The sequence below is a fragment of the Lottia gigantea genome, assembly GCF_000327385.1.
Source record: "Lottia gigantea unplaced genomic scaffold LOTGIsca_125, whole genome shotgun sequence".
Classification (NCBI taxonomy): Eukaryota; Metazoa; Mollusca; class Gastropoda; family Lottiidae; genus Lottia; species Lottia gigantea.
Genome location: NW_008707332.1, coordinates 139,872 through 156,650, shown reverse-complemented (window position 1 = coordinate 156,650; position 16,779 = coordinate 139,872). Strand labels below are relative to the sequence as shown.

The 16,779-nt window shown below is 36.5% G+C and overlaps 2 protein-coding genes across 2 annotated transcripts; both read right to left on the bottom strand.

Annotated features, from left to right (window-relative positions):
- Positions 1-1,210: 1,210 nt before the first annotated feature.
- LOTGIDRAFT_237959 (hypothetical protein) lies at positions 1,211-6,981 on the bottom strand. Its single transcript, XM_009048593.1, has 3 exons — positions 6,721-6,981; positions 2,414-2,503; positions 1,211-1,928 (listed from the first exon to the last, which is right to left on the bottom strand). Exons 1-3 carry the CDS (start codon positions 6,785-6,787, stop codon positions 1,297-1,299), a joined length of 789 nt encoding a protein of 262 aa, XP_009046841.1. The 5' UTR covers positions 6,788-6,981; the 3' UTR covers positions 1,211-1,296.
- A 2,510-nt stretch (positions 6,982-9,491) lies between these two features.
- LOTGIDRAFT_172011 (hypothetical protein) lies at positions 9,492-11,635 on the bottom strand (the record flags this gene model as incomplete). Its single annotated transcript, XM_009048592.1, has 3 exons — positions 9,492-10,567; positions 10,913-11,368; positions 11,533-11,635. 3 exons carry the CDS (start codon positions 11,633-11,635, stop codon positions 9,492-9,494), a joined length of 1,635 nt encoding a protein of 544 aa, XP_009046840.1.
- Positions 11,636-16,779: the final 5,144 nt, after the last annotated feature.

The following is a 16,779-nucleotide window of genomic DNA, read 5'->3' as shown; positions in this document are numbered from 1 at the left end:
ACACAAAAATCCCTTCGACGTAGCCTTGTTTTGATGTGGGATAAGATGGCGACGTGACGATAAACTGACCTCGTGTCTTTACCGATGACGTCATACCTACTTTGATTAACAGGTCGAAACTATCATAACGCAAAATCACAGTTTCCGTAAATTAACAGCAATCCTGTTATAATTTTCCGTAAGGAAACATAAAGTTCCTGTCAAAAAAACAGTATGACCACGCATGCGCAGACTTCGCTTATCTACAGACAAGTTTGGAAAAAAATGATAATAACACAGAATTTAAGTAAATTTACTGACAAATAACGTAATTTTTCTTAAATGACATACGACAAAGATTAATTTACGTAAAATAACATATTTCCTTATTGCAGAACTAACATTCTGTTAATGTAAGAACAAAGTCCGTAAATCAACAGGAAAGTATGTATATCAGCAGAAATTTACGTATATCAACAGAAAATATCAAGTAAATTTCTGTCAAAAAAACGGACTTTTTTTACAGTGTATAGACATATAAGTTAGCTATCCCATGGGCAACTACATAGCAAACCCAGTCTGTCGCATTTACCCCAACAGGGACGGAAAAAAGGGGTAACCAATTCTTCAAGGGGGCGCCAAAAGCCCTTTTTGACACTTATAAGCTAAAGTGTGCGATTGGCACAGTAGCACTCCTCTCTTATTATGATTTTAGATATTCAAAATGTTATAAAAAACATATTGAATCATAATTTTCTTCCCCGTCTTTTTTATGTTTACCTATACCCAGATAAATTGTGATAAATTAATTCCCGTACTTCCATTCTTGAAAATGTAATTTTTGATCACAAAACGCCAACAATGGAGACAGCGTAAATTTAATTGGTTAAAGCAGGTTAAGTCAAAAGGTTTTGACATTTGACGAATGTTCAAGACTCGAGTTAGGGCTACAACAATTACAATCAATCCAAAAAATTAGTGTATCCATCGGCCACAAAAATTGGCCGGCCACTGAAGTAATGACGAAGTGTCAATTGCAAGACTCCGGTCGTTAGACCCAACTGTGAAGTGGCTATACTAAAAATAAAACCTAATTTATTAAAATGAAACGAAAGTTGGGTAGAACTTGAATAATACTAGATTATAATTCATTAAATTTTGGGGAAAAAATATTGGAAAAATATTAAGATCTAAATTTCTTTCAAAATTTCAAACTTTGACCTCCCTCCTTAAATACGCCACTGTAAGTGAGCATATATTTCACGCAGACACAGAAAATCTAAAGACTGTCAACAAAATCTTATAATTTACTTTTTATTATAGCATAATTCCAAAGATAGTTCCAAAAACTACTAGTGAGACACACATTAAAATGTCTTTAGTAGAGAACACTTCACTCATTTTTTTACCATTCCTGCTGACATGCTTCCGGAAAACAAATAACGAAATTACTAAATGTAATATGTCTGGAATCATCAAACCTAAGTTCCTGGCATTCTGGAAAAGTTTACCATGTCCGTAAATAACTTGATCAATAAACTGATCTGTTGCGTTCACCATGATATGTATAGAGCTGATGGTGACAAGTGTTAAGATTTTTCTTGAAGTAAGATGGTTTTCAGCATTAAACAAGTTCAGTACCACAGCACTGACGATGAGTTCAGTTAAGATAAAGAAGGTATGGTTGAAGAAGAGAGAATAAAAACGTTCGTTAAAGTAATTAAACAATGAAAACCACGAGTAGTATTGTGGGTAAAAATTAGCCAGAAATAGCAAAAACATGGGAATACGCGTTTTTCCACTAATGAACACTCTACATAAATATTGAACACTTTCATAAAACGCTAACATAAATAACACAGTAACTGTCCATATCATGAAGGTTTCTCGTGTCGCATTAACATATACGCTTTTATATTTCACGTTTTCACCTGGATTTTCATACGAACCTACAAAATACAAAACATAGGTTTTATTCAAGTACTTTTGTATTTATGGCATAACAAGTCGTAAATTATAATATATTAAAAAAAAAACACATTTCTCTTTTCAAAATATTTCAAAATTACGTAAAAGTTATGATATGAAAACAAAGCTGAAAAAAAATAGTACGGTGGTTCGTTTAGGACATGTTTAATTTTTTAAATTATGATTTAATTCTTCTTATTGTTCATTTTCGTTTGCTGAATTATCTTTTTCGTTTGCTGAATTATCTTTTTCGTTTGCTGAATTATCTTTTTTGTTCACTATTTTTTTTTTTTTTTTTTTGCTGAATAATGATTTAATTCAATTTTTTTTTCTGAATTAACCTTTTTTTTTACTATTTTCTAATTTAAGTAGAAATTATAATTCAGCAAAAAATATCTACAAACATTACGTAACGTTTTAAAGTTTGTTATACACTCAGATGTAAACGGATTTATAAGATACAAACCTCTTAAAACTGTATCGAAACAAGAGCAACGACATTTTGTCTCATTTACTGGTGTTTTGTCTCTAGCCCATATCTTCAAATGAATCACACCTTTAATATAAATAAAATACAACTACAAGTGTCTGATATCACTGATGTTGACAATCAATTTATATGATTTAATTATCAATTAACATAATTTCACCATCAACATTGAACAGTGTCATCGATATCCAAATCTAATTTGATTGGCTTGATGGGATTGAGCAGTGGTAATCTAGATTTTCTTATACCTAAAATTTTGAAAAGTCGGGTGGGAGAGGATCCTAGCATTCCTAGGAATGTAAGGAAACTTAATGGGATTGTAAAGAGGTTTTAGACTCAGAGGACACCCCACTTACAACAACGCTTTGTTTTCTGTCAGAAAGGTAGTTTTTGAACCATTGCAGTTCTCAGTCCAATATGTTAGAAACATTGAATTTACTTTGTAATAGACTTTATCAGCATATTGAACTTGTTCTAAGCGAATTCACACATGATAACCATTAATTTGTATTATTTTAATTGTAATCATACTTTCACTTGTATCGATTTTCTCAAATGAAGATAGCTTACGAAGCAAGGTAACATACGCCCACTGGCAGCTGTCAGAAATGATAAAACAGTCTTTAGTGACTAAAGTACGAATTTTCTCATTTTGAAATTTTATTAGTTTGAATTCAATTACATATATATATGCCAGCTATTTATGCTGAGTAATTCCACAAATTTTTTTAAAATCAATATCAATAACCCAAATAAAACAAACAATTAAATCACACAGCTCTAACAACTTTTGACGCGTGTTTACAAAGTCAAGGGCAATAACTCAAAAAAAGTTCAAAAATATCTCAAGTTAGAACAAGTTTCGTTCTATAACTAGCATCACATCCAGCCAGGTGTTCGCGGGGTAACATATGGCAGACGACGTTTCAGTACAGTAGTAGAGTACCATTGTTGAAAATATTATCCCCTTTTGAAATTGTCTGAACATCCAATATCATTATAGTAGAATTTCTCAAATTATCCAGTTTGTCATAGAATGATCAAAATCATACATGTCTTTATTTTTAATTACTCTTACAAAGCACAGGGTTTGCAGAGCGTTATGAGTTAAATGATGGATTACAGCAGTTATATTACAGTCAAGTATCTGGGTGAATCATACCTCTGTTAAGCACCTCCCTCCAGGAAGCTACCTATTTTTAGCATTCCCTGACCTAAAAACTGTTTAAATGATATGAATGTTTCCATCATCTATTAATTAACCGATTATTTATCGGTTAGTCGATCGGTCAAACCTATGTCAACCGATAATCGATTATGATTTTCAACCGATTTCCCATCACTACTATCTATACCAGGCCTAAACTAACGTAATAGGTAGTCAGTGTAGTAGGGCACTGGATCTTTTAGTTCGAGGAATCCAGGGTCCTATTCGCCCTCGTTTACGAATTTACTAAGGCAATAATTAAAATGCACTCACCTATGAACCAACCTATTTGGTGGGATAGTAATTTATGCATAACTTAGTCTTGTTTTTAAGGAGAAGGCCAGATCAAAAATCTGGAAGCTATCTGGATAGAGTTGAATATTAGTGGCAAAAGATTAAAAAGACTAATAAAGAGCACTGGAATCTTTTCATAAACAGTCTGTATCAATTAAGTTATTTTAAAAAATTCAAATCCTCATTCTTAGTGATTTTAACAACGACATACTTTCTTCTTCAGGCGACAAATTAAAAGATATCTGTATGCGACTTTCATCAATGAATGTCTGACCTTACGCGGATCACGACTGAAGCCGAAAATAGACGAGGTAAGGTGTCCGATGCGGTGTACGGTGCGGAATAATCGATAAAAACGAAAATGAACACACGAGGCACGGGTCCGGTCACGATTCGTTTCTTCTTTTTCTACTGTACACTAAATTTACTTTGTATTTTCTGTTGATATACGTAAATTTCTGCTGATATACATACTTTTCTGTTGATTTACGAACTTTGTTCTTACATTAACAGAATGTTAGTTCCGCAGTATAGAATTAGCTTTATAACGGTCGTTTATATTATACATACGTTTTTTTTTTGTATTTGTCTTAGAATATCGCTATGTAGAGCAACTTATCGAGTCGAAAGTGCGTTGCGTGTTCTCCTACCCTTTTCATTATTAATTGTAATTATATAGTTTTGCGTTTACGTGAATGCTTTTGTTAGGTAACGGTCAGATTTGCTTAGCGTATTTTGTTTGTTGCATTCATTATTGTATTTTAATATCGCCCGTAGCACGTGAATAGCACTACTAACTCCCCATTTGATAGGTTCACTGTATAAAGGAAGACAACAACATTTACTGGTGCCCGTTCAAGCATGAGTTATGTCCCATACAATATTTGTCAGTAGCCTTAAGAAAACTAAGGGAAGTAACTACATTTATTATCTCTCGTAAAGGTTGAAGAGTTGTACTTTTGATTTTATTCTTTATACATTTCAGATACATAGTTCGAATTAGTACATACATAAACTAATAAACTGTATTATTGGAAATTTGTCTGGACACCACCCCTTCCCTACCAGGGATTTTTGTGAATTTCTTAAATTAAATTAAAATGGTGAAGTGAGATGCATGGAGAACTTGAAATGCTGACACGATATTCCACCACTCATTCCTGTTCTATTATCACCCTTTGTCAAAAACTACAAAATGCATCATGTTTTACTGAATTTTAAGCGTTTGGGAACAATGACAAAATGGCGTAAATTTATCCCACACGATGAACTAGACTATCTTATTTGGTCTTGGGTAGAGTGGAAATGATCATTGAATACAAATAGGTTGGTTCATAGGTGAGTGCATTTTAATTATTGCCTTAGTAAATTCGTAAACGAGGGCGAATAGGACCCTGGATTCCTCGAACTAAAAGATCCAGTGCCCTACTACACTGATTACCTATTACGTTAGTTTAGGCCTGGTATAGATAGTAGTGATGGGAAATCGGTTGAAAATCATAATCGATTATCGGTTGACATAGGTTTGACCGATCGACTAACCGATTAATAATCGGTTAATTAATAGATGATGGAAACATTCATATCATTTAAACAGTTTTTAGGTCAGGGAATGCTAAAAATAGGTAGCTTCCTGGAGGGAGGTGCTTAACAGAGGTATGATTCACCCAGATACTTGACTGTAATATAACTGCTGTAATCCATCATTTAACTCATAACACTCTGGAAACCTTGTGCTTTGTGAGAGTAATTAAAAATAAAGACATGTATGATTTGGATCATTCTATGACAAACTGGATAATTTGAGAAATTCTACTATAATGATATTGGATGTTCAGACAATTTCAAAAGGGGATAATATTTTCAACAATGGTACTCTACTACTGTACTGAAACGTCGTCTGCCATATGTTACCCCGCGAACACCTGGCTGGATGTGATGCTAGTTATAGAATGTTTTTATGAAATAAATCAAAGGAATGGTACGGCGCCCCTTAAGCGCAATTTTCAACACTTTTTACTATTATTTCGTTTAAACGAAATAGTTAGAACTTGTCCGAGATCTAATAAATTCCAATGATCACACCAAGTTTCATCAGGATCGGTTGAAAACTGTAGCTTCAATCCTGCTCACGAACTATTTTTAACAAATTTCGACGCGTTGTAACAAAGTCAAGGGCAATAACTCAAAAACCTTTCATCGAAAATGCGTCAAGTTAGAACTTGTCCGAGATCTCATTAATATAGATGATCACACAAAGTTTCATCAAAATCGGTTGAAAACTGTAGCTTCTATTGTGCTCACAAACAAATTTTGACGCGTTTTTCCTAAGTCAAGGGCAATAACTCAAAAACCGTTCATCGAAAATACGTCAAATTCGAACTTGACCGAGATCTAAATCATCAATCTAAAGCATCACACACCAAAATCAAAATCAAAATAAGATGAAAACTATAGTCTCTAATGAAATGTTGACGGACGGACGGACGGGCGGACAGACCGACGGACAGGGGTAAAAACTGAAATCCGGCATTTTTTATATGTCGAAGTATACGTTAATAGATTTTACAAAACAAGCAAATGCGGAGGTCACGCGTAGTCGCGCACATAATCAATTATTAATCATTTTTGGAGATGCACGAAAAATAGGTAAGCACAAAATTAGGCTACTTGACTGTAGGCTACTAACGGAAATTCTGCAATGTCTAATAAACGATATAACATGATATTGTTTACTTAATAAACGAACGAATTAGTTAACATAAAAACAGAAATGACCTACCTATATGTATGTAAGGAATGAAAATCAGAAAACATACTGCTAAAACAAAAATCCGAATTCTTCCCATTGTGTTGAAATTTGCTAAAGATACAGACGACACTGCCTCGATAAATTCTTAATCGTAACTAGTATAAAATAGTAGCCAGTGAGCTAGTATAAAATGACTGTCATTCACGGATCCTCGCTCTATCAAGACTATCTTTTCCTATATTGATTGGTCTAGTTACAGAGTACGTATAATTAGAGTATCGAATTTTCGTGATCTAATTGTTTGAAATGTTTGCTATGACTACGCATAGACCGCGAATACCGAGCAGTCTAACCTATCTAGACAATGACATTATTGTCAACGAGTTTCAATTGGCTCGCTGCGTATCATGGCGATGTTTAGGCTCTGACTGTATGTACATGGAAAGGACATTCTTCTGCTTCTTTTAGGGGGTGGTTCATTGGCTCAGACTCATGGCAGAGGGTTCTATCTGTATTATAATTACCCAAAACCGGACACAAAACGTCAGTAATAATTTATTTGGCTTTATACAATGGCTTCATGAATATGGAACAAGCACTCTTCAAACATACAATATTAATGACTACAAAAATGAATATGGCGGCGTTGACTGAACAAAAAGAGACAATACAACTCACTGCAAGTGTATGATTTTGATTGGCCGAAGTAAATCATGCTCGATTGTCAGGTCTCAAATAATTAGACAAATTGTAGGACAGTACAGAAGGTACAGAAGGAGAAATCCGTCTTCGTTCGTCCACTATAATGCTACATTTTTTACACTCCCCCTTTGACCAGATAACAGCTGGTCAAACAAATTTCATTATAGTCACATACAAAAATATCTACACTAACAAAGTCATACGAACAAAACATGACAAAATAAGAAAAGAATTAATTCTTAAATAATTTTATCCATTTTCTACGTTTAATATCAGATGATATTGCAGCAGCTCTTCGTGGGCGTCTCTGCAAATTTTCATCTGGCTTTACATCCACTGGCAATTCTTCATCTGGCTTTACTTGGGAATTGATTTCCAAGGGATATAATAACTGTATTGATCTTCGAAGAGTTACAGTGCCGTTCTTCGAAGTAACCCGAACTAGAGCTCCACTAACTATATTGTCTTTACCAGAGATAAGCTCCTCAATCTTTTATTCTCATCATTAACGACTACAACATCACCAACATTAATTTGATTGTCACTTGGCTTTAAACTAGTCCAAGAGTCTTAAAGGTCTTGGCATTATCCGAAATCACCATCACTGGAACTCCATATCTGGCTGAAAATCTCTTAAAGCAACGAATAAAGGTCAATGCAGACATGTCTCTAACTAGGTCAAGATGGATAGCTCTGGTAACACAACACGTAAATAATACAATCCAAACTTTATCAGATTCTCCTGGATAATTCGTCTTGATAAAAAGCGGTCCTGCGAAGTCTACTCCAGTGTAAGAAAATGGCGGCGATTCTTGAACACGATATGGTTTAGCTTCTAGTCTGCGACAAGTTACACACTCATGGACGAATTTGCGCAACAACTGTCTACCTCGAACAATCCAATACTTGGACCTTAGCTGTGTAAGTGTAGCCTTTATTCCACCATGATATACTGTTTGGTGAGCTTCACGTACCAGTAGTGATGTTAAGTAGTGGCTTGTATCTAATATAACTGGTTGTTTGGCTAATTCTTGGATTTCCGCATTTGCCATTCTACCATTACATCTGATTATTCCCTCGTTATCTGTAAAAAACTGAAACTCTCTCTCCCATTTTCTAAAGTTCTTATTAGAATGTAAATTCAATTGATTGTCAATTAACCATACAATTTCGGCCCTTTGAATGTATTTGGACAAAGGAAATGCATGCAGATCATCTTCCTTTGTATTTCTCTTCTTCAAAATGTCAGTAAACTTTAAAACGTATGCAGTAACTCTAAAAAGTCTCTGGGCATCACTGAAATTCTCACAATGCATAATTTGGCTGATAATAATAGGATTATTGCTCGTTGCTAGCAAAGAAACCGTTCCAAAGTTATTCACAAAAGTTTTCTTATCACGAATGTTCATTTCGTCCAAACATTCAGAAACAAAATATTCTTCAACATCACATTGAGTATCAAAAATCAGATTTTGCACTAACCATGAAGGTCCTTTCCATGTCAAATTGGTAACCAAATGAAATGGAGACATACCTCGTGATAAAATATCAGCAGGGTTGGTTTTCCCTTTACACTGTATTGGATGGGACAATAATATAAGTTTGCAAACGCCAGGTATTTTCTGATGCCAATTGGCAGCCAATTGGCTGAAAATTTAGAATCAGAAAGATTTTTTTATAAAAATAAAATTTTTATGGTGGTGCAGTGCCTTTTTTCAAAATGGCGGCCGAAATTGTTGGAAATAATGGAGAATTTTATACTTAATGTCCCCTGCACTATATACGTAGCCTATATGGTGTCTAAGATGGGGTTTTCGTGGTCGCCAAAGTCAAATATGAGTTTAAAATTTTATTTCAATAATCCAAAATGGCGGAAATCCAAAATGGCGGCGGAAATCCAAAATGGCGGCCAAAATTGGCAGTAAAATTAGAAATTCAAGATGGTGGTAAAAATTGGCGGGAAAATTAAATTCAAATAATCAAATATGGCAGAAATGTGAGATGGCGACCAAAATTAACAGTAAAAATGAAAATCTGATACAAGACATACAATACACTTCATATTCATATTCATATCCATAAGGCCAATCAACACAAAACTAATGAGATTTAAGAGCGTCTTTAACGATTTCATCAATATTCTCCACAACATTATTTCCGGGCTTGATAACGGTAATGATGGTTTGCTTGAGTTCTGCTTTGGAGAATGTTTGAAATTTGAAATGACCATTTGGTAATTTTATTCGTCGTTTTTGGTGTATATCTGGGCAGATTGTAAGACGTATATAGCATATTTCCGTGATGAGTTGACTCTCTGTTAATCTGTCAAGCAGGTTAATCGTTGTCGGTGTTACTGATCCTATATGTGTCTTGCATGACTCCAAAACCTTCAGCATTTTTTCGTTTCGTTTTCTTTTCAGCTCTTCTTTCTTCAGTAGTGCTAACCGTTTTGCCATTTTCACGGTCGCCAAGAAGTCTTTCTCCAACTGTTTCACATCTTGGACCGGTTGGGATGTTCGTCCCCACTTCCATCTCAGGCGCTTTTCAGTTTCATCTAATGATGTGAATTCTTCATTGATTAGAAGACCATTGGTTGAAATGATGCTTTTGTCTGAATGGGTCTTCACTGTGGTCATGCCACCAGAAGCTGCAACTTGGTTGTTGAGTTTAGCAAATCTGGATTCACATGTGAGGTTGTGCAGTGGAGCAAGCTGTAGCTTTTCTAAATTCACTGTGATAGTTTTTGCTGATTGGATCTGGAAAAAGTCCATTTCTGAAAGCTGACGTTTTAGTGATTCAATAACTTCTGTCAATATGGCTCCGATCAGGCTTCCTTTACCAGTTACGGTCTGTGAGAATTGATCCTGTAATTTTTGAAGATGTGGTATTTTCTGATCAAAGAAGATTTTGACATCTGTCCAACTCTGTTTTCCTGGACCCCGACCATCGATTCCCAGCAACTCCATTAGAGGATGAATTAGAATTTCACCTAAGAAGGAGTAGATTTCACTGCAACAAATGAACCATGGATTAGAAATAAAGGTATATACTGCCAGTACCAGTTTGTTTGCATTTTCATCCACCACAGCCTCGAAGAAGGCGTTGAGTGCATCTCTGTGTTTTAGGTACTCGTTTCCGATTTCCAAAATTCGGCCAAAGCGATTCGGCTGGAAGCCTATGAAGGAAGCAGCATCAAGTCTATTATTAGCGAGCCATTCCTTGAATTGGTTGTATAAGGACACAGAATGAGAAGCATGGCTAGGTGACATCAGTTTAGCCAGTGCGATCAAGCCGAGCGTATGGAGGAGAGTGTAGTATCTTGGATGCGTTAATCAGTTTGTCAAAGCCAATTTTCTGTTCTGTGTCTCTGAAAGTCTTGTCGATACTGTGATCAATACAAAGAAGTAGATGGGCGCAGCATTTCAGAACCTTTGCTTGCTTAATACCGAGATTAGTCAACATCTTTGAGCAGTCAGCTCCGTCATCCAGAAGTCAATATTGCTTTTTATTTCATCAACACTTGAACCAGCTAATATAGCGAGGCACTGTAGTTTGAAGTTGTAAGCTTCTGCCCCTGCTTTGCCAGCATGTGAAGCGTTTTCAAGGTAACCTGTTGTGAGCAACCTTTTCTCGCCAGAGGCTTGTGTGATTGTGATACTGTCAGTTTTGATGTCGAATAATCTGTGTCCGGCTGCCTTTGTTGTATCGTCTAGCCCAACGGTAATGACATCATCGACTTTGTTCAGTAGGTGTCGGGCAACCATCTCCAAGTTCAGGCACGATGCATCCTGAACATAGTTTGCTAGGTATCTTCTACTAGGCATTACAAAGGTGAGATCACGAGCTGTACGATTCTTCTTGGGATCATCCATTTCATCCCCACTAAAGTCACTTTCACAATCGTTCAAGTCTTCAGGCACTTCAGTGTTGCTAGATGCTCCGGCCAACTCCCAGTTTTGATCAAATATCGTGTTGGCTATCGATACAGTGATTCCCATCAGGTCATTAGTAGTGACCTTATACTTTTTTACCCTAGCTGTTTTTTGGTTTTGTTATTGGGTTCTTCTACAGATTGGGTCACATGAGACTCATCACAGTTGTTGTTTAGATCTGATGCGGACATGTAATGTTCATACTCACTGTCGTCGTCATTATCGTTATCAACATCAACATCATCATCATCATCAGGAATTAGAATTTCACTATTGTCACCTGAATATGTAAAAGAAACCGCTTCGTTCATTTTGGATCGTTTTATATTTATCGCTTCTTCACGGTCTAACACCCTCTTTTTATTCCTCGACCAGTTTCGCGGGATGATACTTGTTTAGGTCGCTACATAGTCGCCGTAGCAATTATCATACCAGAATGCCTGGTCTTCCATCGTCATTCGCAGCCGTATGCCTTAGCCAGCTGCCCATCGTACTCGTTTGATTTGGACCTTATATCATGGGCGTGATTTCTCATGCGGTTGTTGAATTTGCCAGCTTTTTCCAACCATGACAGTGTCTTCTTTCTATCAGATCGATTTTCCACCTTTCTAAAATCTCGGAACATTAAATAATCACGTAGAATAGTTCGGCTGACTGACCTTTCTTCTGCTGGGTAGACATTTTTTCTGATCCAATCTTGCCTTAATTCCTCAGCGACGACACAGCTTGCATCTTTTTTACTAATGTTTTTCCGTCCAGGCACAGTTTTACACAGTGAGAGCATTCTGCCAATGACATGCACACCATTTTGAAGCTTGGATTTTTATCAAAAAATGAGTCTCTTCTCTATAAGTTTCCCCGAAAAAGGTTTTCTTCAAATCACTACTCCTCCTCTCTGTCATACTCACTCGAATAGTACAGTTTCAGTTCAAAATTTACAAAAAGATAGCACAATCAGATGATTTTCAAAATGGCGGCTGCAACGTCCCCATGGATACCAGTTATATCATGACATCACTAATCCTATGACATCATCAATGGGAAATGAATCTTGGCTGCATTTCATTATTAGATGGTTGTGTTAGACACCAAACAAGCCATATCCTTGATTCATTCATTTTTACGTCAATTTTATCCGCCATTTTGAAAAATGGTACTGCACCACCATAAAATAATTTATTTTTCAAAAATTCTTCAAAATTCGTATCTTTCCCTTTATTTCGCATATGAAAACATCTGGTGTTTTATCAATTTAAAAAATAATGGTTTATTGTCCCATGTCTAAAAAATTACAGTACCTAAAACTAGCAGCCGGTATTAAAGTTCTGCTTTCACTAACACGATTTTGCACAAACTGTTTCCATTCACGATGTTCCTGTGTTATCCAATACATTGTAACCTTAGAATCAGTCCAACAATATTTGTCATCAATGTTTATCTCTAGAGATAAGGCTCCTTCAACACTGGCTAATAATCTTGCTAACACAAGGGCTGATAAAAGTTCAAGTCTCGGAATAGTTAATTGCGTAATTGGCGCCACTCTGGTTTTGGAAACAATATACCTAGAATAAATACCTTCAGTTGTCTGTACACGTAGGTATATTACGGCACCATAAGCTTTGATTGAAGCATCACAAAAACCATGTAAACTACAGTTAATTATCGTTCCTGAAATATCAGTAAAAACACATCTTGGAAGGCAAAAAACACATTTTACGGATAAAGTTCTAATTAGTTTCTCCCAATTGTCTAGAATTGAACCACGGATAGGTTCGTCCCAATCAATACCCAATTTGCAAAGTTCTTGGAAAATAAGTTTAAATTGAATAGTGACAGGCGAAATGTATCCCAAAGGATCGAATATTTTGGCAGCTAAACTTACAATGTTCCGTTTGGTTGGCGAACAATCCTTGGCTAATTTATAGTTTTTCCAAATCAAAATTGAACAAATCTTGGTTGTAGTTCCAGTGGATTCCTAATATTTTCTGCTCAAACTCATTGGTCGTAGATTCTGAACAGCAAACGTTGATCTTGGCAAAGGTCGTGTCATCATTGGTTATACCATACAGTTCATTTTCTTGCTCTGACGATTCTAGGGGCCTTTCATTGTCAGCAATAAGTTGACGTAGCTCATCTGAGTTCGTACAAAACTTCCTGAGGTTAAATCCTCCAGACAAGAGTCTTGATTTTGCTTTTTTATAAAATTCGTAGGCTTCTTGAACTGAATCACTACCACTACTGAGGTCATCTACATAAATTGATGTCAAAAATTTATCAACAAAGTCCTTATCAGTTTTTAAATACTGCTCTATGTGGTATTTGATTGTGGCATTAAGCATAAACGGTACTCTTGCAAACCTCAATACCATCTCTTGAAATTCACCTCCGTCGATGTCTTGTACCCATAAAAATCGTAAAACATCACGGTCTGCTTCAGGTATACCAACCATTAAGAAGGCTTGCTCAACATCACCAGTTAGTGCTATCTTGTGGATTCTGAAACGAAGGAGTATGTCCAGGATATTGTGTGTTAATGGCGGTCCGGCCAGCAAACAATCATTCAGCGATGGACCCCCGGATCGGGATGATGGGTCATATACAATTCTGAGTATGGTTGTCTTCTTATCATTACGAACAACTGCATGGTGAGGAATGTAATGTGTTCTCCCAATTTCGGACGTGAGGTTCATCCACCCTCTCCAATATACCCTTATTCAGTTGGTTACGTATGCTGTTGTCATACTCTCTAAATACTTCCGGTTGATGGCGTAAACGTCTCGGCAAGTTTTCTTACCGTTTTTGGCTTAAAAAATAGTTGTTTGGTAATACAGGATGAGGATCCTTCCATGGCAAACTAACTTCGTATTTTCCATCCTTAAAACTAACTTTATCGGTAAATTCTTCGTAAATGGACTTGGGCTGTATACCAATGGACTCGAGGTCCCAAAATTTCTTTAAACTGTTTTCGAGGTTGGTCTTCTCATGGATGTTACTATAATTTTGATCTGTGATACAGGTATCGCATCTTAAAACATGGTTAGTCACGTAATGGCTGTGTTGTGTACTTTGGCTAATTCCGCTGTTAACAGGTCCTAATAATACCCATCCCAGCTTGGTGTCCATGGCAGTAAGATTATTCTCCCCTCTTATCAAACCACCATTTACTAAATTCCAATACTGATCGGAGCCAATCAACAAATCAATTTGAACTTCATCTTCATTCTCCGCATAATCTGCAAATTCATAAAATGGTATGTTAGGAAATGACCTCTTGGCATCGGTCATTGGCTGGTTTCTCAGCGGGTCGCAGATGAACGGTACTACGAAAAATGTAAGTTCAACAACACCAATATTGGTCTGTAAACATAGAGATACATCTACAACTTGTTGGCGTTCTTCATTCGAACCAAATGTTTTGATGATGATCACCTTTTCATCTATCTTCGGAAGATCCAAATACTTGCTAACGGCCTCCGTAACATAAGATCTCTGACTACCATTATCGAAAATGAGTCTTGCATTTAATCTGGAAGCGTTACTCCTGTGGCTATATTATGTTACATCTGGCTGTTTGTAGGATGACAGGCGCTGAAGAGATGACGTGCAAATTGGTTGCCCTATTTTCAGGCTGGTTGTCGGTGGGTGAGTAGTTGTGAAAATTGGTTGATGAGGAAGTCCGAGTCTGGCTGGTTCTGTGATTACTATTGGGTATATTCTGTGTATATGTAGATGATTGGCTACTCCTTTGCTCAAATTTTCCTGGTGGGGGACATAAGCTTATATGGTGTCTTTCCTTACATCGCAAACATTGTTTTTCAGGGTGACAATCAGAGGAAAAATTACCCTTTCTTAGGCAGATAAAACAACGTCGTTCTCTTCTGAGTATATTTTTCCTGGCTGCTATATTGGTAACATTATGACAGGCGTTGGTTCTATGGGTGTCCTTACAATAAGTACAGTGTGTGACACCAGTGTTTGACATCAAGGCAGTGGCGGTTGGGTATGATCTGGCGGGTTGTGATCTATTGGAAAAAGTATCTGACCTTATTTGTGACGTGTTCAATTTTGTGGTTGCTCCCCCATTTATTCTTTCTCTGGCTTCTAGCTCTGATCCCAAGCTTTCTAAGAGTTTATCCAATTCACATGAATTATCTCCTACCTCTCTACTAATAATGATCTTCAGATCTGGCGGGAGTTTCTCCATTAAAACAGGTGCAAGTATACTACCATAGCTCTCTGAATGAACACCAATGGCCTTTAAACCTCTCACATTACTTTCTACTATATCGAATAGCTGCCTTAATCCATAAATATCTTTATCAGAACTGACACTTCTTACATTCATCATAAGCTCCATTTGTCTGTTTATTATCAATTGTCTGTTCCCAAATCGTCGTTTAAGAATATCTATTGCCTCATCATAGTTAGCAGCTGTTAAAGATAAACCAGAAATGGAATAATATGCATGACCAGTTAATAATGATTGTAAGTAGTTGAATTTATCAATTGGAGACAAAGATTGGTTGTTGTGAATGGCGGCTTCGAATGAGTCCCAAAAGGTATTCCATACATCCAATTCTCCTGAGAATTCCTTCTGTTCCAGTTTTGGCAAATAAGGTTCGACTTCTTGGAGCTTGGCGGATCATGTTGCTGTGAATTGGGCGTTGATGGTTCAGATGAGCTGTCTTGTGCCAAGGAATCTGATACTGGGTTGTTAGTGTTTGGGGGTGCTCTTGTAAGGGCTAATTCAATTTATAAAATTACCAATGAAAGTCTCTTGTAAAATATCACTTTGCTCCACTTCATCATTAATATCATTTTCCTCAGTGAACAGATAAAATTTCTTCATCAAATTTTTTCAAAGTCAATTTTTTCTCAATAACAGCTTGTTTTACCTGAATTAATCTCAGTTTCAGTTCTTCTTGTCCAGCAAATGTATCAAGTAACTCCTGTGCTGGCGATATCAACCGTTTGGATGAAGAGCGGTGTCCACCGCGTGCTTGTCTCATCTTCTTCCTGGTGGCTTCGTCACTCATTTTCGACGTTTAAACTATGGCAGAAAAACTGTAACGAATGGCGTAAAATGAAAATGAAAGTTCAACAATCTTCATAGATTATCATATTTACAACTGGTTTCGGGATCCTATATTCATTTACTAGTGAATAAGTTTGCACTCCAATCTGGTGCATCCGTCTCGTCAGGCCATGTCAACGAGTTCCAATTGGCTTGCTGCGTATCATGGCGATGTTTAGGTTCTGACTGTATGTACATGGAAAGGACATTCTTCTGCTTCTTTTAGGGGGTGGTTCATTGGCTCAGACTCATGGCAGAGGGTTCTATCTGTATTATAATTACCCACAGTTGAAAACCGGATACAAAACGTCAGTAGTAATTTATATGGCTTTATACAATGGCTTCATGAATATGGAACAAGCACTCTTCAAACATACAATA